General features: G+C 43.6%; 1 protein-coding gene across 4 annotated transcripts in view; it reads left to right on the forward strand.

Annotated features, from left to right (window-relative positions):
• Positions 1 to 2193: 2193 nt before the first annotated feature.
• Positions 2194 to 25880, forward strand: part of SERPINF2 (serpin family F member 2) — a 50589-nt gene continuing 26902 nt past the window's right edge. For 2 of the 4 annotated variants that reach the window (XM_073565677.1, XM_073565679.1), the window contains exon 1: positions 21560 to 21670. In XM_073565677.1, coding sequence (XP_073421778.1) covers positions 21575 to 21670 — 96 coding nt within the window. In that variant the 5' untranslated portion in view covers positions 21560 to 21574. Of the gene's footprint in view, positions 2357 to 2629; positions 2691 to 21559; positions 21671 to 25880 lie in introns of those variants that run through there. The other 2 variants (XM_073565680.1, XM_073565678.1) reach the window with 2 other exon arrangements.

The following is a 25880-nucleotide window of genomic DNA, read 5'->3' on the forward strand; positions in this document are numbered from 1 at the left end:
TCAACTGATAATAGTGAGAGCAGGCAACAGTTAGTAGGACTACTTCTCCCATCAGCCTACATCTGTGAGAGCAGGCGGCAGCTGATGGGAGCATTCATCAGCTTGCGCCTGCACTATAAATAAATAAATTAAAAAAACAGAATGGATTCCCCTGTATTTTTGATAACCAGTCAAGCTAAAGCAGACAACAGGGGGCTGGTATGGGGCCATGGTTATTGACTCCTTCAGGCCTAAAAATAGCAGCCCGCAGCGACCCAGAAATGGCACTTCTATTAGATTAGCAAATTATGGCATTTTACCCGGCTCTTCCCACTTGCCCTGTGGCGGTGGCAAGTTGGGTAATATTTGTGGGGTTGATGTCGCCTTTGTATTGTCTGGTGACATCAAGCCCACGGCTTAGTAATTGAGAGGCGTCTATAAGACACCTATCCATTACTAATTCTCTAGTTGTATGGTAAATAAACACAGCAGTATAAAGTCTTTTATTTGAAATAAAAACAAAACACACTTTTCCATTTTTATTTAAAAATAACACAGTTACACTCACCTAACACCCATTCCATTGAAGCCCTTAAGTCTATGGAAAATGACTTGTTGAGGATTTTTCCACGCGGATTTGCTGCAGTTTTAAATCCGCAGCATGTCAATTCTTTGTGCGGCTTCCGCAGCGGTTTGACACCGGCTCCATTACAGGTGTCAAACCGCAGAGGAAAACCGTAGGCTAATCCGCACAAAATCCGCAGGTAAAACGCAGGTCATTTTGACCTGCGGATTTACCTGCGAATTTAGCCAAATCTGCGCTGAAAAATCCGCAGCAGAATCCGCAACGTGTACACACACCCTAAGGGTGCTTTCACGTTCAGTGGCCTCATCAGGGCTTACATCCGAACCCTCCTCAAAACGAAATTCAGACTCGTCCACCAGTGGGGTCATAGACTATAATGGTGCCGACAGAACGAAGGTGCGCTCTATTGTGCATCATTTTTAGGAGTGTATTGTAATGTGCACACGTAACGGAACTCTCGCGGAAATTACCGCGAGAATTCCGAAATTCCATTCCGCGGGAAAATCGCATTTTAAATTCCCGCGATTTTCCCGCGGAAAAACTAGCATTTTGCAAGCGTATTTAGCTTGCAAAATGCTAGCGTTCTCCAAGCGATCTGTAGCATCGCTTGGAGAACTGATTGACAGGTTGTCACACTCATCAAACATAGTGTTTGACGAGTGTGACCAACTTTTTACTACTGAGGCCGCCTATGCAGCATCAATAGTAAAAGATAGGATGTAAAAAAAATAAATAAAAAATACTGTTATTCTTACCCTCCGACGTCCCGCGCAGCCGTTCCCAGTAATCCTTTGCGAAAATGCCCACGATGACGTCCGTTCTCGCGGGATCGCGACGTCTCGCGGTTATTCGCGATGACGTCGCGCGAATGACCGCGAGACTTCGCGATCCCGCGAGATCCGACGCCATCGCGGGCATTTTCGCAAAGGATTACCGGGACCGGGAGCGTGGAGAGAGGCGGGAAGGCTGCGCGGGACGCCGAAGGTAAGAATAACTATATTTTTTATTTTATAATTCTATTTTTTACAGGGATATGGTACCCAAAGCCCGGAGGACAGTCTCCTCTCCTCCGGGCCGTGGGTACCATCCGCAATTGTTCTGCTTACTTTCCGCATGTTGTGCACAGCCACATGCGGGAAATAAGCGGAACAATGCATTCCTATGGGTGCGGGATCGCCGCGATTCCGCAAAATAATGAGCATGCTACGTTTTTTACCGCGAAGCGATTCCGCCGCGGTAAAAACCGCAGCATTAGCACAGCATTGCGGAATCCCATAGGAATGCATGGGATGCTTATTCGCGTTTTCGCGGCAAAATCGCGCGGTTAAAACCGCCGCGTAAACGCTAAAAAAACGCCACGTGTGAACTCAGCCTTAGTCTACTTGAGGCGGACACTTGGCCATAGTAATCTGCATCAGTATTTGTAAGCCAGAACCAGGAATAGATGAAAAATACAGAAGTTGTGACATGCTTCTCTTAAACTTTTCCTCTGATTGTTCCACTCCTGAGTTTGGCTTACAAATACTGATGTCAAATACTGACCAAATACCGAATGTGTGAACATGGCCTAAGAGCAAACGTTTAGTTGTTATTTTTTATTGGCATGTGTTACTTTGACTAATGAGCAATCAGTAATAAGAACCTGGGTGATTGTGCAGCTCAGTGTTTGTTTGAGGCAGAGGATGCAGAACCAGTGACTTCATCAGTGGGAGGAACGGCTGTTGAAATACTAAGGTCCTGCATTTGGTCTTTTTCCTGTGAAGCACAGACTGTGCAGGACACCAGGAACAGGTGGGTATTATTTTAGTTTGATTCCTTTCCTAAAAAAAAATCCTAGAAAATCTTTCTTGATGTCGTTCTGAAAATGTACAAATTTCACTACATCCAATGATCACAACTGAGTAGGCTACATTTCCAGCCCATTAGAGCTGTATTTGTATTGTCCATTGTGAGATATCACTGAACTTTGAAAGTAGTAACTATGATAACAAAGCCTGGTGATTAGCATTGCATTGCATGTTTTATTAATTTTTGACATATAACAGAAAATTTCTTCCCTTCCAGTAGAATGGATAAAGTGCTTTTCTGCCTTCTGGTTCTGGCTGGTATAAGCCGTTCATCAGCTGTAAGTCTTACTTATCTTTATTTATAATATCAATGTGTGTGTATATATTAGAGGTGATCGAATATTGTGATATTTGAATCTGCCAGGCTACGCAAATTTTTCAAACAAAATTGGCATGCGGCTAAGGCGCCGTGAACAGATTATTATTATTATTATTATTATTTATTGTTATAGCGCCATTTATTCCATGGCGCTTTACATGTGAGGGGGGTATACATAAAAACAAGTACAATAATCTTAAACAATACAAGTCATAACTGGTACAGGAGGAGAGAGGACCCTGCCCGCGAGGGCTCACAATCTTCAAGGGATGGGTGATAATACAGTAGGCGAGGGTAGAGCTGGTCGTGCAGCGGTTTGGTCGATCGGTGGTTACTGCAGGTTATAGGCTTGTCGGAAGAGGTGGGTCTTCAGGCTCTTTTTGAAGGTTTCGATGGTAGGTGAGAGTCTGATATGTTGTGGTAGAGAGTTCCAGAGTAGGGGTGATGCGCGAGAGAAATCTTGTATGCGATTGTGGGAAGAGGAGATAAGAGGGGAGTAGAGAAGGAGATCTTGTGAGGATCGGAGGTTGCGTGCAGGAAAGTACCGGGAGACGAGGTCACAGATGTATGGAGGAGACAAGTTGTGGATGGCTTTGTATGTCATGGTTAGGGTTTTGTAATGGAGTCTCTGGGCAATTGGGAGCCAGTGAAGGGATTGACAGAGGGGAGAAGCTGGGGAATAGCGGGGGGACAGGTGGATTAGTCGGGCAGCAGAGTTTAGAATAGATTGGAGGGGTGCGAGAGTGTTTGAGGGGAGGCCGCAGAGCATGAGGTTGCAGTAGTCAAGGCGAGAGATGATGAGGGCATGGACTAGGGTTTTTGCAGATTCTTGGGTGAGGAATGAACGGATGCGTGAAATATTTTTGAGTTGAAGTCGGCAGGAAGTGGAAAGGGTTTGGATATGTGGTTTGAAGGAGAGATCAGCGTCAAGGATTACTCCGAGGCAGCGAGCTTGTGGGACTGGGGAGAGTGGGCAGTCATTTACTGTAATTGATAGGTTCGTAGATGTGTGTATCTCTCTCTGGGGTCTGCTAGGACTGTATAAAGCTTTTTAATACAAATACAGCCTTACTAATGTCAAAATGATCTTAACATGTAACCCAGTAGTAATCAATAACTCATTTAATAACCCTGTGCACTGACTTTTTTTATTTAAAAAAAAAAAAAATTCCAAATGTATTCTTGTAATTTGTGATCAGGCATGCTTTTTGTGCAGAACACTGACTTTAATTAACGGTGTCACTGTCAGAGGTAACATCCATCATCCTGTACCTGAGACAAGGAATGTGCCATATATACCATAACACAATCCACTCCCCAATATGATTACTAGAGGCAAAGAAAGCCAATTGTGGCCTGCATTTCGTACTATTTACCACGTGGACGGCTGGTGCCAGTGGTGGTGATGGTGTTGCTGCTAGTGGCTCCCACAGTTTTGGTTTTCCTTTTCTTTCCCACTACCTGACCTTTGCCACTTTTTTTATTTTACCGTAGACTTTGTACAATCTTCTGAACCCCCAATAATTCAAGCCTTGTCTAAAGACTTGATCAAGAAATTCTAGGTAATTAAATACACATCCCGAAAAAAAAAAAAGGTGGCAGACCAGAATATAGGTGTGGCATGTACAGATGTAAATTGGATTAGTAAAACAGATGTGTACAGTTAAATTATTTTGTTTTGCTTATCCTTTTTTCCGTTAACAAAATGCAGCTTTTTTTCCCCCAAAAATGACATAATATGAAATGCTAGCTAGGTACACATCCAAAAAGCCATCACCTACAAGAAGATGCTGTATTGATGTGGCATGAGTGAATATAAAATTTAACTAAGAAAACAAATGTGCCAAAAAATAGTTAAGATAGAACGTGCACACTGTGGGGTAGATAGCCATAACTAAACGTCTGGATTTTGGGGAATTTTCTTTTGTAGTGTTAAAAAAAAGTTAGCGTATGTGCACACGTTGCGGATTCTGCTGCGTTTCCGCAGCGTGTTTGGCCCTGCGGAAACGCAGCAGTTCCGCAGACATGGTACAGTACCATGTTAGCCTATGGCATTTCAAATCCGTCGTGCTCACGCTGCGTTTTTTCCGCGCAGTTTTGCTGCGGTTTACAAACCGCAGCATGTCAATTCTTTGTGCTGATTCTGCTGCGGTTTCACACCTTTAACATAGAAGAGGTGTGAAACCGCAGGCTAATCCGCAGGAAAACCGCAGGTCACTTTACCTGCGGTTTTACCTGCGGATCCGCGCGGAAAAACCCGCAGGTGAATCCGCAGCGTGTGCACATAGCCTTATTCCCCACTTCATCACCCCTAACCCTGTATGTTTTTTGTAATTTAAATAGCCAAGGAATAGACCTAAAATGAGAATAAAGTGTTCCTCCACAAATGGCAATGTTTGGAAATACATTTCGTGAACTAACTTTCATCCTTCCTGAGTTTTGCAGTTGTGACACAGCGCAAAGTCCTCTTGGGCAAATTTGAGCTTTTTTGTTTGTATAACGTGCATTGTGTTGTTTTAATGGCCGACGAATGGCACAAGGGCATATATGTGACTACAAGGGGCTGGTTTGTTTAATGATAGTAGGAGGGCAAAGTTTGAGCTAGTTTCTGCACGTTGCTTTATATTGGTAAAGTTTAGGTTTTCTTGGAGTTGTGTGTTCCCCTCGGTTGTTGACTAATAGCTCTCATGTTAGATGCAAATGTTTGCGCATTCTCCTGAAAATGGCGGGGATTAAACTGGCAGAACACCTGCTTAGGTTACATTTATGCAGAGACGAGAATAAACTACTTGAGCTGATTTTTCCCTTTCGAAAGCTAATCTTCATATTATATTTCCTGATTCAAGTGGTAATGAACACATGCCTATTGCTCAACGGATTCTTTTTAACACTTGATTTTACGTGGTGTTTTTGCAGGTACTGTTACACATATTCTTTTTGCAGCTGCAATAATTCTTTTTTTTTTTTTTTTTTTTTTTTCTTTAGCTAGACAAAAATCTGTGTCTCTAGATAAGGCCACGTTCACATGATTGCATTTTCCGTCCGTGAAAAAAAAAGACATCACACAAACAGCACTAGGACCAATGTTTTTTTTTTTTTTTTTTTTTTTACATCTATTAAATGTCGACATTTTAAAGAAAATAAAAAATGAAAAGTGTATGGATGTGCATATAGCATGCATTCGCTGAGAAATTGTTGTAAAGTTAGCTGTTTTTGCTTAAAACACATTAAGAAAAATAAGGCAGTAAAGAAAATTGCCAAAAAGTGCTATGGTGCCTTGAAAGTGTCTGAGCTCCTTAATGCGCACTTTTTTTTTTGGTTATATTTGTTGCAGAAATATTGGTGAACTTACACGCATCTAAATGTAATTGTTCTGGTGGCCGTAATTCTAATTTAATGTTTGTCTTTGGTATGTGTAATTTATGAGTGTGGATGAAACTCCTCATGTTATAGATCTCTGTTGTGAGTTCATTTTCCCCTTCGTCACTGGGGTCTGGTGAACTCCCCATTCTGGTGAAGGAAGGTAGTAAGCCTGATTATCAGGCACCTGAGTCTTATGAGGATGATTGGCTGAGTGGAGTCACAGACTGGATATAAGGCTGCCGACGCCCTTCTGCCCTGCGGGTGCTTCTCTTTGGACTTCTAGGACACCAGTCTGATTCCTGCTCCCTAAAGCTAAGTTTTCTGTTTTGGCTGTTAGCCTTTTTGTTTTTTGTTTTCCTTGCTTTTCAGTATTCTGCCATCCCCTGCTGGGGTGAGCTGAATCTCCTTTTGCCTGTAGCTCTGTCTTCAGTATATTCCTGAGTGCTGACATAGCTTTTTGAAGCCTAGCGTCTTCAGGGCCTTTTTCACTGTCCGTTTGTTGGCTCTTATTTTCATAGGGTTTTTCACGGATTGCAGACAGCAGCCTTCCTGTCCTTTTCTATCTAGTTAGCTTGGGCCCCACTTTGCTCAGTCTATCTTTCTGTCTGTGTTAGTATTTTCATCTTGCTTCACTGTCATTATATGTTGGGGGCTACCTATTGCTTTGGGGTCTGCTCTGGGGCAGTTTAGATTTCCCCTTTCTTTCTTTAGGCCTATTTAATTCTCCGGCTGTGATCGAGGGGTCTAGGGCATCGTAGGAACCCCCCACGGCTACTGCTAGTTGTGTTGATAGGTTCAGGGGTCTGCAATCCGATAGCTGCCAACTTCTCTGGTTTTCTGGACTTAGCTACCATTTCTGTTTTTGCCTCCTACGGTGACTCAATCATAACAGATCTCCATGTAATTTTAGGAGTGCAGTGCATACTAGAATTAAGGAAATAGATTTGCGCTGCCCTAGTGGGGTCCTGTCTGCTCCTCCTTGGCTGTCATCACCTATGCTGCCAGCAGCTTGTGTGTTTCTGGCATACATAAGTCCATAGGTGTCATTTTGTTGCATGCGTCCAGCTACATTGAGGATGCCGAAGTGAATGGAGGACCAGTCTGGATTCAGGACGAGGGCCGGGAGTGGACATATCATTGGTGAAACCTGTGAACTACACATGGACCCAAGAAGTAAGGGGGTTCGCTGCCACCTCCAAGTCAGGTGGCATTGTGCGTTGTGATGAGCTATTGGGCTGCAAAGGGCCCATATATTTCTCTTGCACAGAGGCCTCCTTCTGTGTGTGTCCATCAGTGACCAGGGCAGCACACATTTTTTGCCAAACTCTAGTGTATTCCTGGTTTGCTTTTCTACTACATTTCATCCATCCCAGTCCCGTTTCTACAACGTTGCAGGATATGACAACTCTAATCTGTGAAGTTGAGGTCTCACATTCTGCCTAGAATACAGTCTGAAAACAGACTTCCCTGATCCAACCGATCTGGTAGTATAATGTGCCAATAATGATAATTATTAGGCAAACACATTGTAATAAAATCTTATCAAATGGGTTTTCGTTCAGAAAGCCACATACCCAAAAACTTGATGAAAGATTAAATAAATTGGATAAAATGTCAATGTGGAAATACACACTTCCACAAATGTTGGCTGGACATGTCATTTAGATCCTAGGGCAGCACGGTGGCTCAGTGGTTAGCACTGCAGCCTTGCAGCGCTGGGGTCCTGGGTTCAAATCCCACCAAGGACAACATCTGCAAGGAGTTTGTATGTTCTCCCCACGTTTGCGTGGGTTTCCTCCAGGTTCTCCGGTTTCCTCCCACATTCCAAAGACATACTGATGGGGCTGAATCTAAATTCACTATCGGGAATAGTGCCAATGTCTGTAAAGCGCTGTGGAATTAATGGTGCTATATAAATGAGTAAAATAGTAAGTAAATCCTAATTGCTTTCACTCTCCGCTTAATTTACGCTTTCTCTCTGTGTAGCCTGAAAGTAAAGAGCTGTAATCTATTTGTAGGAATCATTTTAGACTTTTTGATAACAGGTTTTACAAATTGGTCCCGCCATATTGCAGAACACAATAGATGTCCTGTATTAAACTAGCTCGGAAAGGAAGTGGAATAGTTACCTTCAGCAACCAAGAGCATGTCTTTGATTTATCCATTTGTCATGAGCATTTACTTAACATTTTCTCTGTAATAGACTATTGTTACACCAATGCAATTGCAAATTGCCTCTTCAGAGAGGAAGATGACTAGAACTCTATTGCCACCTATAGGAAGGAGCAATTCTAAAGTCAATTTCTACTCTCTAGGATCACTACTTCCTATTGGTGGCACTAAAGTTCTAGTCATCGTCCTCTCTCTGAAGAGGCAATTTGCATATTTCCCAGAGGAGCATTGGGGCTTAAGTCTCCTCACCTTGGCATGTCAGGCCTGACATGTCACTCTCCACAATGAGAAATGTTACAAATGCAAGTGTCACACAGCAGCAAGTTACTGACAAGTTGTGTAACTAAAACTATTGGTGCCACTTGCTCGTGTGAGAGTTTGAGTATGGTACATGTGAGTCACAGTTTTCCAGATTGTATGTGAAATTCTACAATGGCAAAGATGCGTGTGACAATGTTTTTTTTTTTTTGTTTGTTTGTTTTTTTTGGTACGTTTTGCAATTGTCTTGTTGGGTCACAATCTGCCTCCAATGACGATCACCAGACACAGTGATACCATATAACTCTAACCTTTTATCCTCTCCCCATCATAGGACATGCTATTACATCTTATGTCAGGTTCTTTGCATGTTGCGGGTTCATATCGTTGCATCTGTAAAAGGCAGTCTATCAAAATATAATGTTAACCCCTTAAGGGTCAATCAATTTTTTTTTTCATTTTTGAATGTATTTTTCCTTCCCTTTCTCCCAAGTGCTGTAATTTTTTTTTTTTTTTGTTTTGTTTTGTTTCCCGCTAACAAAGCCATATAAGGTGTTGTGTTTTTGTTTTGTTTGGGACCAGCTGTATTTTTAATTGACCCCATTCATTTTATCATACGGTTTACTGGAAAATGGTAAGAAATTCCAAGTGAAGTTAGATCAGTAAAATTGACCTGTAAATAAGATAAACCAGGTCAAAACAATTACAACAATGCCAAGCTTGCAGGTTTTTTTTTCATCTAAGTGGTGAAAAAAATCAGCTTCATTTAAAAAAATAAAGTTTAATTCACCATTTTCCAAAACCTGTAACATTTTTATTTTTCTGTCAATGGAGCTTTAAGACTTGTCTACCATATGGTGACCTGATTTACAGATAAAACACTTTGTTTGCTTCTTAACCCCTTTCCTACAATGGACGTAATATTCCGTCCATGTGACCCTGGACCTAATTCCCATAGACGGAATATTACCTCATAGCAATCAGCAGCGCCCACGTGGTGAGCGCTGCTGATCGCGGCCGGGTGTCAGCTGATTATCACAGCTGACACGCGGCACAATGTGTCAGGGACGTCACGGACCGCCCCGACACGTTAACCCCTTGCAAACCGCAATCAAACACGATCACGGTGTACCGGGGGTTAAAGGGAAGCATCAGCAGGGAGGGGGCTCCCTCCGTGCTTCCCTGAGCCCCCCACAGCAGCGCAATGTGCAGCGCTGCTGCCGGGGGCTCCATCCCTGCAGGTCCCCGGATCCAAGATGGCGACGGGGGCCTGCAGGGAGCTGGCTTTCTCATGCCTGCAAAGCGCAGGCAAGGAGGAAGCCTTGTGCAGTGCTTGTGACAGATTGCTGATCTGTGACAGATCAGCGATCTGTCACAGGACAGTGATGTCCCACCTGGGACAATGTAATAAAGTTTAAAAAAAAAAAAAGTTTAAAAATAATTTTTTAAAAAATCGCTGAATTAAAAAAAAAAACACTCCCAAATTCATTTTTTTGGAAACAAAATAAAAAAAACAAACAAAAGTACACATATTTGGTATCGCCGCGTCCGTAACGACCCGCCCTATAAAACTGTCCCATTAGTTAACTCCTTTAGCGAACCCCTTAAAAAAAATTAAAATAAAAAACGACGCAAAAAATGATTTATCATACCGCCGAACAAAAAGTGCAATAACGCGCGATCAAAAAGACGCATATAAATATCCATGGTACCGCTGAAAATGTCATCTTGTCCCTCAAAAAACGAGCCACCATACAGCATCATCAGCAAAAAAAATAAAAAAGTTATAGCTCACAGAATAAAGCTATGCAACAATAATTTTTTTATATAAAATTGTTTTCATTGCATAAAAGCGCCAAAACATAAAAAAACTACCTAAATGAGGTATCGCTGTAACCGTACTGACCCGAAGAATAAAAGCGCTTTATCAATTTTACCGCACGCGGAACGGTGTAAACGCACCCCCCAAAAGAAATTCATGAAACGCTGGTTTTTGTTCATTCTGCGTCCCAAAAATCGGAATAAAAAGCGATCAAAAGATGTCATGTGCTTGAACATGATACCAATAAAAACAACAACTCGTCCCGCAAAAAATAAGACCTCACATGACTCGGTGGGTCAAAATATGAAAAAATTATAGCTCTCAATATGTGGTGATGCAAAAACTATTTTTACAATAAAAAGCGTCTTTTAGCGTGTGACAGCTGCCAAACATAAAAACCGCCATAAATAGTAAATCAAACCCCCCGTTATCACCCCCTTAGTTAGCGAAAAATAATAAAATTAAAAGAAAATGTATTTATTTCCATTTTCCCATTAGGGTTAGGGCTGAGATTAGGGTTAGGGGTGTGTTGGCGTTAGGGTTGAAGTTAGAATTGGGGGGTTTCCTCTGTTTGGGCACATCAGGTGCTCTCCAAACGCAACATGGCGTCTGATCTCAATTCCAGCCTATTCTGCGTTGAAAAAGTCAATTGGTGCTCCTTCCCTTCCAAGCTCTGCCATGCGCCCAAACAGTGTTTTACCCCAACATATAGGGTATCAGCCTACTCAGGACAAATTGAAAAACAACTTTTGGGGTCCAATTTCTCCTGTTACCCTTAGGAAAATAAAAAATTGGGGGCAAAAATATCATTTTTGTGGCAAAAAATTATTTTTTTTATTTTCACGCCTGGGCGTTATAAACTTCTGTGAAGCACTTGGGGGTTCAAAGTTCTCACCACACATCTAGATAAGTTCCTTGGGGAGTCTAGTTTCCAAAATGGTGTCATTTGTGGGGGGTTTCCACTGTTTTGGTACATCAGGGGTTTTCCAATCGCGACATGGTGTCCGATCTCAATTCCAGCCAAAAAAGTCAAATGGCGCTGCTTCCCTTCTGAGCTCTGCCATGCGCCCAAATAGTCGTTTACACCCACATATGGGGTATCAGCATACTCAGGACAAATTGTACAATAACGTTTAGGGTCCTGATACCCTTGGGAAAATAAAAATTGGGGGTGAAAAGATCATTTTTGTGGAAAAAATATGATTTTTTTAATTGTACCGCTGTACGTTATAAACTTCTGTGAAGCCCTTGTGGGTTCAAAGTTCTCACCACACATCTAGATAAGTTCCTTGGAGGGTCTAGTTTCCAAAATGGTCACTTGTGGGGGGTTTCCACTGTTTAGGCACATCAGGGCCTCTCCTAAAGTGACATGGCGTCCGATCTGAATTCCAGCCAATTTTGCATTGAAAAAGTCAACATATCAGGTAACAGCGTACTCAAGACAAACTGCAGAATAACTTTTGCAGTCCAACTTCTCCTGTTACTTCAGGTTCAATTTTTTATATTTTACCAAGGGTATTTTTTTTTGTGAAAAAAAGTTAAATGTTCATTTTTTTAATAAAAAAATTCCTGTGACGCACCTAAAGGGTTAATAAACTTCTTGAATGTGGTTTTGAGCACCTTAAGGGGTGCAGTTTTTAGAATGGTGTCACTGTTGGGTATTTTCTATCATATAGACACCTCAAAGTGGCTTCAAATGTGGTGTGATCCGTAAAAATAAAATGGTGTTGCAAAAATGGGAAATCGCTGGTCAGCTATTAACCCTTATAACTTCCTAAAAAAAAAAAAAAAAAAAAAAAAAAAAATTTTGGTTCCAAAATTGTGCTGATGTAAAGTAAACATGTGGGAAATGTTACTTATTAAGTTTTTTTGTGTGCCATATCTCTGTGATTTAAGGGCATAAAAACTAAAAGTTGGAAAATTTGCGAAGTTTTAAAAATTTTCACCAAATCTCCGTTTTTTTTCACAAATAAACGCAAGTTATTTGAATGAAATTTTACCACTAACATGAAGTACAATATGTCATGAGAAAACAATGTCAGAATCACCGGGATCCATTTAAGCGTTTCGGAGTTATTACCTCATAGAGGGACAGTGGTCAGAATTGTAAAAATTGGCCCGGGAGTTAACGTGCAAACCACGTAGTGAAGGGGTTAATGCATTTTTGGCATTGCAATTCTGGAATTTCAAAACTTTTTTTTTTTTTTTTTTTTTTTTTTTTTTTTTTTCCCTTCACACTTTTGGGTTAAATTTTATATTTTGATGAGACTTTTCAAAACATGTTGATATGATACCTAAAATGTTTTTTTTTGTTTTTTTTTAAATATATATTTCAAAACTTTTTTTTTTTTTCTTTGATAGTTCCCTTAAGTGACTCGATCCTGCTATGGTATCTTCTCTTGTGCTGTATACAGCAATACCACATTATTGCTGTGTATAGGAAAAATCGCTGTCTCCTAAGATGCCCACTCACAGGCTGTACGTCAAAAAAAGAAATCACAAGACAGGCATCATGGTGTTTAGGCAGCCCAGCACTCTCATAGCAAACTATCAATTCACTGTGATAATGTCTCAGGGAAGCCAATGGCCACCCAAACTAACATCTGGGCTAGGTCATGGTGCTTAAATGCAATTGACAGCAGCATCCAGCAGGCGCGCCAATCGCTGCTGTTCGATACAGATGTCAGCTATATATACTAGCTGGCTTCTGAGCTCACTACAAATTCCTTGGCACGGATATATCCATCATTGGACACCAAGAGGTTAATAAACCTGCATGGTAAACATTAAGGCTACGTGCACACGCTGCGAAATGGGGTGCGGATTTGGCCTCGTGGATTTTGTAAAATCCGCAGGTCAAAAGACCTGCGGTTTTTCGTCTCCACAATGGAGGAGATGGCAAACCGCTGCGGATTCCGCAGAGAATTGACATGTCAATACTTTCTGCGGTTTCAAAACCGCGCGGAAAAATCCGCACCGTCTACACTGCGGTTTTGTATTCCCATAGGGAATAATGGTACTGAACACCGCAGAAAAAACTGCTGCGGACCTGCAGCGGCCAAATCCGCTGCGGAAACGCAGCAGAATCCGCAGCGTGTGCACACACCCTAAAGAGAAAAAATCAAATGCCACAATTGCGCTCTTTTATTTGGCTACCATACTTCCCTAAAAAAAAAAAAGTGCTCTAAATGTCGTATGTAACTCAGAATGGTAGCAATAATATTGCGCAAAAAGGAAAAAGTGTTATGGTCCTCAGAAAATGGTGATGCAAACAGTTTTTCATTGTACGAGTGTTTTTTAATAATAGTACCTGATCATTTTTACTACTGAATGGACGCCATAAGCACAAAACAAAGTTGGAATTGCATTTTTAGTTCACAAATGTGTTGCACTTAGAATTTTGTTCTCATTTTCCAATACATAACAGTTTGAAAAATAAGTATTTGATACACTGCCGATTTTGCAAGTTTTCCCGCTTACAAAGAATGGAGACGTCTGTAATTTTTATCGCAGGTACACTACAACTGTGAGAGACAGAACTAAAAAAAAAAAAAAAACAAGAAAATCACATTGCATGATTTTTACATAATCCATTTGCATTTTATTGCATGAAATAAGTATTTGCTACAATAGAAAAACGGAACATAATTTTTTGGTACAGAAATCTTTGTTTGCAATTACAGAGGTCAGACATTTCCTGTAGTTCTTGACCAAGTTTTCACACACTGCAGCTGGGATTTTGGCCCACACCTCTATACAGATATTTCAGGTTTCGGTGATGTCCCTGGGCAACAATGAGTTTCAGGTCCCTCCAAAGATTTTCTATTGGGTTCAGGTCTGGAGACTGGCTAGACCATTCCAGGACCTGGAAATGCTTTGTCATGCTGGAACACCCAGCCACGACCCATCTGTAATCCTCTTAGTGAGGGAAGGAGGTTTTTTGGCCAAAAATCTCACTATACATGACCAAATCCATCAAATGTTCCTTCTATATGGTGCAGTCATCCTGTCACTTTTGCAGAAAAGCACCCCCAAAACATTTTTCCGTTCTCTGCTTTGGGGCTATGTTCTTGGGGTTGTATTAATCCTTCTTCTTCCAAACACGGCGAGTGGAGTTGATTCCAAAAAGCTCTATTTTGGTCTCATCTGACCACATGGTTTTCTTTCATGCCTCCTCTGGATCATTCAGATGGTCATTGGTGAACTTCAGATGGGTCTGGACATTTGCTGACGTGAGCAAGAAGACCTTGCGTGCCCTGCAGGGTTTTTAATACATGATGGTGTAGTGGGTTACTAGCGGTACTGTTTGAGACTGTGATCCCAGCTCTCCTAAGGTCATTGACCAGGTCCTTTCATGTAATTCTGAAAAGGTCAGGAATCAGCCCAGAATTCTCCTTACCTGATAAGGCAAGATCTTGCATGGAGCCCCAAACTGAGGAAGAATGACAGTCATCTTGTGTTTCTTCCGTTGTCTAATTGTGCCAACAGTTGATGCCTTCTCACCAAGCTGCTTGCCTAGTGTCCTGTAACCCATCCCAGCCTTGTGCAGGTCTGCAATTTTGTCCCTGGTGTCCTTACTTATTTGGTCTTGGCCATGGTGGAGAGGATGAAATGTGATTGCGTGTGTGGACAGGTGTCTTTTATACAGGTTGTGAAGATCTAGAGTTGTGGGTGTTAGTAATCACCTAGGCAGGTTAACGATGCAACAAGTTTTATTTGTATCCATACAAGCATTTCAGTAAGTCCAGGTAGATGACCCCAATGTAATGCCCCCAGTCCACAGGATCAGCAACAAGTCAGTAAAAATAGTCCATGGGATAATTCCTAGGGGAATATAGATCTCACGACCGAAGCCCGAGAAAACTTAGTTCCAAGTTCGATAGTCCATTCATGGGTTCCAGGAGCGGCCTTAACTCTGCTCCTTTCGCTTCAGATCCCCAGACACAACTGCTCTCCCCCATCAAGTCTCTCAACTCTACTTCCAACCCCCCAACCAATGTACATTGAATTCACAGCCAGTGAAGTCTCCAGCCAGTCTGGAGTGGTGTGAACCCAAGTGACCCCCCCCCTGCCGAGAGAAAGAAAGGCACATATTCCCCCACCAGATAAGGTCATTGCATGTAAATACAACATAAATTGAGGTAACTAGTCATCTGTGCTGGGAAAGTATTTCAGTTCCTCACACAGGTAATGAGTTCAAACAGGTGCAATTAATGCAGGTAATGAGTGCAGAGTAGGAGGGCTTCTCAAAGAAAAACTAACAGGTCTGTGAGAGCAAGAATTTTTTCAGGTTAGTAGGTGATCAAATACTAATTTCATGCAATAAAATGCAATTTAATTATTTGAAAATCATACAATGTGTTTTTTTTTTTTTGTTTTTTTTTTTTCCCCCTTCTTTGGCATTTTATTTTTATATTCTGTCTCTCACATTTGAAGTGTACCTATGATAAAAATTGCAGACCTCTCCATTCTTTGTAGGTGGGAAAACTTCCAAAATCGGCAGTGTATCAAATACTTCATTTTCTCCACCGCATTAAATTGATTTGTGTCATCAGGTACGGACTGGGACTGAAATTCAACCCTAGCATTTGAAATCACACATGCCCATGTTGTCCCGTCCCCAATAACCAGATGGTGGTGATATGATATGCGCTGAATGGGCACATAGCCGGATGGGCTAATACACATCATTCAAATTGAAGTCTCCATGGCGTGCTGCTTTCATTTATGATGGACAATAACCAGGTGGGATATATTACTAATATTACCCTGGATGGAGGAAAGGAAGATTTACTTCAAGACCCATATTTCTAATGATACCCGTGGCCTGCTGGGGTAAATCACGGAGTCAGCGACTTGGTGCTCCGCCACAACTCTGAACAGTATGGGTGTCTTGAGAACACCGATTCTGTAAGCAACATAGCAGACAAGGCAGCCCACCACCAGACAGGCCCTTCTGGCATTTGCCAGATGGCCAGTCCAGCCCTGTTTGTCATTCAAGGCTACAACTTGCTCCTCCAAAAACAAGCCATCATACAGTGTGGGAAATAAGTATTTGATCCCTTGCTGATTTTGTAAGTTTGCCCACTGACAAAGATGTGAACAACCTATAATTTTAAGGGTAGGTTAATTTTAACATTGAGAGATAAAATATCAAAAATTAAATCCAGAAAATCATTGTATTTGATCCACTACCAACTATTAGGAGTTCTGGCTTCTACAAACCAGTTAGATGCTCATAATCAACTCAATACCTGCATTAAAGACAGCTGTCTTGCACAGTCACCTTTATAAAAGACTCCTGTCCACAGACTCAATTAATCAGTCAGATTCTAACCTCTACAACATGGGCAAGACCAAAGAGCTTTCTAAGGATGTCAAGGACAAGATCATAGACCTGCACAAAGATGGAATAGGCTACAAAACCATAAGTAAGATGCTTGGTGAGGAGACAACTGCTGGTGCAATAGTAAGAAAAAGAAAGAAATACAAAATGACTGTCAATCGACATCGATCTGGGGCACCATGCAAAATCTCGCCTTGTCACACCTTCAAGGATACCCCACATCAGCCTAAAACTACACAGGGGGAACTTGTTAATGATCTCAAGCCAGCTGGGACCACAGACACCAAGAAAACCATTGGTAGCACATTACGCCATAAAAGTTTAAAATCCTGCAGTGCCTGCAAGATCCCCCTACTCAAGAAGGCACATGTGCAGGCAGGGGCGGGCTGGGCCGGGTGGCAGAGAGGCATATGCCCCCCGGGCTGCTCCCCCAGGCGCACACGTGGGCCGGCAGCTTTCTCTGAGCTGTGCATAGCTGTCTTACCTTGACAGGTGCGCAGCTCCGACTCTCTCCCTCCGCCCTCCCTGGACTTCTGGTCATGTGACATGGCTGTAGCTAGAATGTAGGGGCTCCTTGCAGGTCCTGACTACAGCCCATACAGTCTAGCTGATTCACTGCTGAAAGTGATACAATGTATGGGCTCCTTCCAGGTACAGTGTCTGCCATGACAAGAGAAGCTACAGCTGTGCCTGCTGGGGATCGCTGGTGAGGCAAGTTTGAAAAACGTTTTCTTTTTCTTTATCAAACAAATTAAGATAATCCTTTAATCGTCCCACCATGGGGAAATTCAGAGCATTACAGCAGCAAGGCAGGAACAAGTACAGATACAGATGCATAAAGGCATTACATTGACAGTAGGTAGGTACATATACGAAAAAAAAAGATATAACCGGACTATCACAACTTTGGATCTATCCGTTCACTGTTTGGGTCGTTCTCCGTTTTGGACAGTGCTGGTTACACAGCCTAACTGCAGCAGGAAGGAAGGACTTTCGATAGCGCTCCCTCTCACATTTAGGATGAAGTAGCCGGTCACTGACAGTACTGCACATCTTTGTCACGGTCTCATGCATGGGATGGGAATCATTCTGCACCATGTAGCTCACGTTGGCCAGTATCCTCCTGTCGTCTACTTCCTGAACTGGATCAAGGTGGCATCCCAGGACAGAGCTGGCCCTTCTAATCAGTTTATCCAGCCTATTCCTGTCCCTGGTTGATATGCCACTACCCCAGCACGCCACACCAAAGAAGATGACTGATGCCACAACAGAGTTGAAGGATGCAAGGAGTGCCCCCCTAACTCCGAAGGCTCTCAGCCTTCTGAGAAGATAAAGCCTACTGTGGCCCTTCATGTACACTGCATCCAAGTGATGGGCCCAGTCAAGCTTATTATTGAGGATCACACTAAGGTACTTATAGGTGTCGACTATCTCAATGTCATTTCCCTGAATGTTCACCACTACTGGTGGTTTTTTCCCTTGCAAAAGTCCACCACCAATTCCTTGGTCTTCCCGGAATTAATCCTAAGGTGGTTCCTCTGACACCACTCCACAAAAGCTTGGTTAGTATCTCTGTACTCTATCATCTCCTCCTGTGATGAGGCCTACTATTGCAGAGTCATCAGAATACTTCTGCAAGTAGCAGCTAGATGAGTTACACTTAAAATCCGCAGTGTACAGTGTGAAGAGAAAAGAGGCAAGAACTGTACCGTGAGGTGCCCCTGTATTGCAGATCACCATGTCTGACACTGTCCCAAACCTTTACAAACTGAGGTCGGTTCGTGAGGTAGTTGAGGATCCAGGTGGAGAGTTGGAGGTCCTCGCCAGCAAGGCCCAGTTTGTCTCTCAGTAGACCTGGCTGTATGGTATTAAAAGCACTAGAGAAATAGAAGAATATTATTCTCAGTGTTCCCAGGTTTCTCGAGGTGAGAGAGAGTCCTATCTAGAAGGTGGATAATGGCATCATCCACACCAATGCCCGGCCTGTAGGCAAACTGGAGAGGGTCCATATCCGAGCTCACTAGAGGACGGAGACGTGTGAGAACCAATCTCTCTAGTACCTTCATCAGGTGTGATGTCAATGCTACAGGTCTATAGTCATTAAGGTCTTTCGGATAAGGTTTCTTCGGAACTGGTACCACACACGATAATTTCCACAGTTGTGGTACTATACCTATTCTCAGGCTCATATTGAATGCCCGCAGGTTCTGATTAGCCTTGCACTGATGCCGTCAGGACCTGCAGCCTTAAAAACTTTGATCTTATCCAGTTCTTTTGCAATCTGGGTACTTGTGAAGAACAGACCCTGGCTCAGTTGACAAGTTGCAGCAGGGGGTGAGGTTATTGTAGCAGAGAGGTGTGAATGGTATGCAGGGGCAGGAGCAGCCAGTGTGTGATTAAATCTGTTAAAGAATAGATTAAGTTCATTAAGCCCCTCTTTATCTACAACCATCCTGGAGACAGTCTGTCTATGCCCAGATATAGACTTTAGACCCTCCCAGACTTCATGAATCCTTTTTCTGTGACAATTTCAGTTCAATCTTTCTCTTATAATTAGCCTTTCCCTGCCTGATTAGATTCTTCAGATCTTTCTGCACCTCTCTCAGCCTGCCCTTGTCACCTGATCTGAAAGCCAACTTCTTCTCTTTGAGAAGAGCCTTTATTCCGGGTCTGATCCATGGTTTGTTAGAGAAGCACCTCACTACTTTTGTGGGTACCGTGTTGTCTACACAGAAATTAATGTAGTACGTTATACAGTGTGTGAGACCATCCATGTCATCACCATAGGAATCTTGCAGCACATCCCAAGTGGTTGTTTCAAAGCAGTCTCTCAGAGCATCATCACTCTCCTCAGTCCATATCCTCACTGTGCGAGTGACAGCAGGTTCTCTCTGTACAAGTGGCTTGTACACAGGTTGGAGGTGCACTAGGTTGTGATCCGATCTTCCAAGGGGCGGTAGGGCTGATGAGGCATATGCCCCTCTCACATTGGCAAAGAACAAGTCCAATATTTTGTTGTCTCTAGTGAGGCAGGTAACATACTGTGTGCAACCGGGTAGTATGAATGCTGGAGACACATGACTGAAGTCTCCTGAAACCAGAAGGAGTGCTTGGAGGTGAAGGGACTGCATCATGCTCACTGTGGATTGTAGGACCTCAGTGGCGGCATCAGCTTTCGCAGAAGGGGGGACATATGCAGCTATCATGATTACATGCGGTAGTTCCCTCGGTAAATAAAAAGGTCTCATGCCCACAGCTAATAGCTCAATGTCCTTACAACATGTTTGCTCTTTGACCACGATATGCCTAGAGTCACACCATCTATCATTCACAAATATCGCCAGCCCTCCGCCTTTCCTCTTACCGCTCTCCCTTGTCCTGTCCGCGCGAATGAGTTTAAAGCCATCCAACGAGACCAGTGTCCGGAGTACCTTCGGTGAGCCAGGTCTCTGTAAACAGCAACATGCTGCACTCCCTTAATTCCCGATGATGTCTGGTCAGCGCCGACAGTTCGTCCATCTTATTCCCGAGTGACCTCACATTGCCCATAATGACGGAGGGAAGAGCAGGTCTTTAGCGCCTTCTTCTAGCTATCCTGAGGGATCCAGCTCTGCAACCTCTTCTCTTAGTCCTCCTTTTATCTGGTAGAATGTCCTCTATTAGCAGCATGCTGCCTTGCTGTATCCCTAAGCAGCAGTATAGCTTCTCTGGAGTAGACAATAGGGTCTCTTCCGGTTCCTGGATTTCCCAACACAATAGATCCAAGTGAAAAAAAGGTAAAAAGTCCATCGAAGGTCCAGGTCCTCTTATGGTTTTCCATAGTGCAATGTCCTTTGGAGTAACAATAAAAAAGAGAAAGGGAAAAATAGAAAAAAGAGGGCAAAGAAGGAGCTACTGCAACAGGCTGCCACTCCCACGGCGCCAGGAAGAATACCCAGGAAGAAATAAATGGGTGGATGGGGGGGCTGCCAATGGTGGATGGGGGGGCTGCCAATGGTGGATGGGGGGCTGCCAATGATGGAGGGTGGAGGGGGGCCTGCAAATGATGAAGGGGGGCCTGCAAATGATGAAGGGAGTGCTGCAAATGATGAAGGGAGTGCTGCAAATGATGGAGGGGGCTGCTGCAAATGATGGAGGGGGCTGCTGCAAATGATGGAGGGGGCTGCTGCAAATGATGGAGGGGGGTGCTGCAATTTGCAAATTATGTCATGGGGCCTGCAAATGTTGGAAGGGGCTGCAAATGATGGAGGGGGGCTGCATATGATGTGAGGGAGGGGATAGGGGACTGCACATGAACGAAAGGGGACTGCACATAAAATGGGGGTAGAATTGGAGACTGCAAATGATGAAGAGAGGGGGAAGGGGGTCAGCGAATGATGAAGTGAGGGGGACTGCAAATGATGAAATGAGGGACGGGGACAGCAATTGAATTGAAGGTGGGGGATGGGGAGAACAAATGAGGACCTGGGGGCGAGCAAATAATGAATTTTCAGGGTGATGGGAGTAAATGATGTATTGAATGTGGGGTAGATCAGTTGATAATGAATAGAGGGTGGGAGAGAAAGACATGACAATGAATTGGGGCGGAAGGGGCATATAAATATAATGAATTGGGGGAGTGGGAGGCACATATTGGGGGATATTGAGGATGCAGTGACTGGTAATGAATTGGAGGAAGAGTACAGGGGCTAATGTATATATTAGCTGGGGAAATTGCTATTTATTGTTGGTGGGGGCGCAGTGGTGAATTTTATATTTGGAATGGTGGATTATTATATATTAATGGTGGGTGCACGTCTGTATTTAGATGTGTAGTGTAGAAGAAAGGGGAAAAATGGGGAATGTGCTCTGGAAGCAGTGCTCAAGGTAACTTTGTTGTTTTATGCAGAAACGAGTCCTGGCTGAAAGAAATGATGGCGGTCTGCCCTGCATAAAAAAGAAAAGCAAAGATGAGGGACTTCAGCTGGAGACATCACTGGTGAGTCAGTGTGCTACCTGTACACTGACACTATAACCTGTTCACTGTGCACTATATACAGAGCTCCTGTGTATAATGTCACTGGTGATCACTGTATTACCTATACACTATATACAGAGCTCCTGTGTATAATGTCACTGGTGAGCTCTGTATTACCTGTACACTGACACTATACACTATAACCTGTTCACTGTGCACTATATACAGAGCTTCTGTGTATAATGTCAGAGGTAATCACTGTATTACCTGGACACTGACACTGTATACAGAGCTCCTGTGTATAATGTCACCGATGAGCTCTGTACTACCTGTACACTATATACAAAGCTCCTGTGTATAATGGCATTAGTGTTGTGTATTTTTTTATTAATGATCTGTATTGTAGTCTTCAGTCACTATATGGTGGTAGTATGTGATCTGGTTATGGTGTGGCGGTATTTCTCCCTGTTTGTGGTATTATTTGGCACTATGTGATGGTAATATGAGGTCTGGTCATGGTATGGAGGTATTTGTTCCTTATATATGGTATTATTCGGTCGCTATGTGGTGGTAATATATGGTCTGATCATGGTGTGACAGTTTTTGTCCCTTGTATGTGGTATTAATGGTCATTCTAAAAAATATATGCGACTCATTCCCTTAAAGAAAAATTAAATAAAAATAAACCTAAAAAGAGTATTGGATATTTTAGGAAATGTTTAATAAGTAAGAGTAGAATATGGCCCGGCCAAAAGAGTCTACCTTGTTGTGGTGGTGGCTTAAAAATTCTTTTGGCCAAAGCAAAAGCTGCTGGTTATGTATGTGATTGGGTGTTTGCTGGGAACTGTTAATAGATTGGTGAGGATGTGGTGTAGAAGATGAGTTTTTCCAAGAGCGGGCGGTGGGACTGTGGCAGGCTCGAGGTGTGGAGGCAGAACTGGGGTGGAGTCTCAAGGGGTCCCGAAAATTTTGCCAGTATGGGGCCCTGAAATTCCTAGTGGCAGCCCTGACTGTAATCGTGTGTGTTCTGCAGGACTGGTATCTACCAATATAGGGTTCCTGTAAGGTGGGACTAGTGCTCTTTTTAGTAGCGTTTGTTTTTTTTATTTATTTAGTAACAGCTTAATGTGTTTCGGTCATTATGTAGTAGGTGTATGGTGGTGTCTTTGGTCTGATTAGAGTGTTTTGTTATGTAGAGGTAATGGTCATATTATATTATGTATTCGCGGTGTGGTGGTGATGGTGGTGGGCATTGTGCAGACGTATTGTTTTGGCCTTTTATAGTAGTAATATTGATCATATTGGTCTTTGCATTGTGTGTTTTTGGGTAGCAACAGTGGTATACTGTAATTATATATACATGCTATTTTAAATGGCTAAAGGTTGGTCTTATGGGGAGACATGCTTTTTGGGGCTTGGGCCCTTGAGCTTTAAGGACCCTGGCAATGCCCCTGCCATATTGTGTTTAAATGTCCGTGTTTCTGGAGTTGTGTGTTTGTAAGTACGCTCAGTTATGGTACCATATCTAAACAGTAACCTTGGTTCTGATACTGTATTGATGTATTAATCTAGATTCTGGTACAATATGTATGGCATAAGCTTGGTTCTGTTTCTGTATCTTGTAGTAGACATAGTAAGCTCTGTTCTGCTTCCTTATCTCTCTAGTAAGCTTGGTTCTGCTCCCATATCTCTGGAGTAAGCTCTGTTCTGCTCCCATATCTCTGTAGTAATTTCGGTTCTGCTTCCATACCTCTGTAGTCAGCTTCATTCTGTTACAGTATCTATGTAGGCAGCAAGCTTGGTTTTGCTCCCATATCTCTGTAGTAAGCTCGATTCTGCTCCCTTATCTCTGTAGTAAGCTCGGTTGTACTCCTTTATTTCTAAAGTAAGCTTGGTTCTGCTTCCATAGCTCTGTAGTAAGCTCTGTTCTGTTCCCATATCTCTGTAGTAAGCTTGGTTCTGCTTCCATATCTCTGTAGTCAGCTTGCTTCTGTTACAGTATCTATGTAGGCAGCAAGCTTTGCTCTGCTCCAATATCTCTGTAGTTAGCTCGGTTCTGCTCCCATATCTCTGTAGTAAGCTCCAGTCAGTTTCCTTGTCTACGTAGCAATCTTGGTTCCGGTCTCGTGTCTATGTAGTCAGCTTGCTTCAGTTACAGTATCTATGTAGGCAGCAAACTTGCTTCTGCTCCCATATATATGCAGCTAGCTCCGTTCTGTTCCCATATCTATGTACCAGCCTGTTATTAAAGCCTGTTATCTCTGCTGCTTTAATGCAGCGGCCAGAGATAAGCAGGGCAAAAGCACCGCAACTGGAGGGCCACTGGCTTGTGATTGCCCCCCCAGGCTGCCCCGTGTGCAGGCATGTCTGAAGTTTGCCAATGAACACCTGGATGATTCTGTGCGTGATTGAGAGAAGGTGCTGTGGTCAAATGAGACAAAAATTGAGCACTTTGGCATTAACTCAACTCGCTGTGTTTGGGGAAGAGAAATACTGCCTATGACCCAAAGAACACTGTTTCCACTGTCAAGCATGGAGGTGGAAACATTGTTTTGGGATTGTTTCTCTGCTAAGGGCACAGGACTACTTGACCACATCAATGGGAGAATGGATGGAGCCATGTACCGTAAAATCCAGAGTGAGAGTCTCCTTCCCTCTGCCAAGACATTAAAAATGGGTTGTGGCTGGGTCTTCCAGCAGGACAATGACCCAAAACATACAGCCAAGACAACAAAGGAGTGGCTCAAAAAGAAGCACATTAAGGTCATGGAGTGGCCTAGCCAGTGTCCAGACCTTAATCCCATAGAAAACTTTTGGAGGGAGTTGACGCTCCGAGTTGCCAAGTGACAGCCTCAAAATCTTAACGATTTATAGATGATCTGCAAAGAGGAGTGGACCAAAATTCCTCCTGACATTTGCACAAACCTCATCATCAACTACAAAAATTGTCTGAATACTGTGCTTGCCAACAAGGGTTTTGCCACCAAGTAATAAGTCTTGTTTGCCAGAGGGATCAAATACTTATTTATCACTGCAAAATGCAAATAAATGTACCGTATATAATTTATACAATGTGACTTTCTGGATTTCTTTTCTCCTTCGTCTCATTGGGGGACACAGGTCCTGTGGGTGTATGCTACCACCATCTGGAGGCTGACACTAAGTAAACAACACAAGGTTAGCTCCTCCTCCGCTGCATACACCCTCGCCCCGATTACGGGCAGAAACCAGTTTTATGCTTAGTGTCTTTGGAGAAACACATGTCTGGGTTGCTCCAGACTTCTTCTTCCTTTTTTTTTTTTTTTTCCGCATGAAGATAAGACAGGGGAGGCGGACCCTATTGAAAGGGTCCGATCTCCCCAATCCAACAATGGGCGAGCACGTATTGAGTATCGTCTCCACGTATCCTTTCCCGCACCGTGGGACATATCTGGGCCATTTTCCCCAGACTTTTTTCTATTTCTTTTACTATGAAGATTAGACAGGGGCAACGGATCCTATTGAAAGGGTCCGATTTCCCCAAACCATCAACGGGTGAGCACGTGCGAGTGTCCCTCCATCTATCCTCTCCCGCGACGTGGGACATGATGCCAGACTTAGCCCTGTCCACCCCTAGGTATGGAAATCATGGGCTTGTACAGAGGCACAAGACTAGTCCGTGTGGCCCCCACTGCTCCACCAACGCTAGACGGCGGTGCTGCAAGACGCGGATGGTCGCTCTCCTCAGCCCTGGAAGGAGGACGGAGCTAGGGTGCCTGCACCGTCCCGGATTTACCCCCCCCTTTTCCCCCTGTACCTGATTGGAGAAGGCCAGACGGTATTCAGGGGATGGCAAGGGAGAGCCCTGCGACGTCCAGAGGGCCGGAGCCCTTATCTTCAGGCGTTCACCAGAGCTTGACAGATGTCCCGGCATAGGTCCCTTCCTCTTCCCTTTCCCGGCCCCCCCTCCCGAGGGTCATTCCCCCCCCCAGTAGTCCTCACAGTAGCGTTGCTGCAGCGGTGGCGGGGGAGCGGACACCGTGCCTGGCGCCGGTAGACGCAGGCCCCGGCCTTACTATGCGGCGCCCCGCCCGCCGCCACCCCCGTCATGGGCGGACCTCAGAAATCCAGCCCGCGGCTTCGGCCGGTGGTAGGCCGTGGCTGGAAATCCCGCCCTCCCAGCGCGACGCCACTTCCAGCTGCCCGCCCTCCGGAGCCTGGGCGACGCTGGATAAATTGAGGCCCCGGCTTC

Source organism: Dendrobates tinctorius, unplaced genomic scaffold (genome assembly GCF_039654945.1).
Source record: "Dendrobates tinctorius isolate UK_male_01 unplaced genomic scaffold, ASM3965494v1 ptg000016l, whole genome shotgun sequence".
Lineage (NCBI taxonomy): Eukaryota > Metazoa > Chordata > Amphibia > Anura > Dendrobatidae > Dendrobates > Dendrobates tinctorius.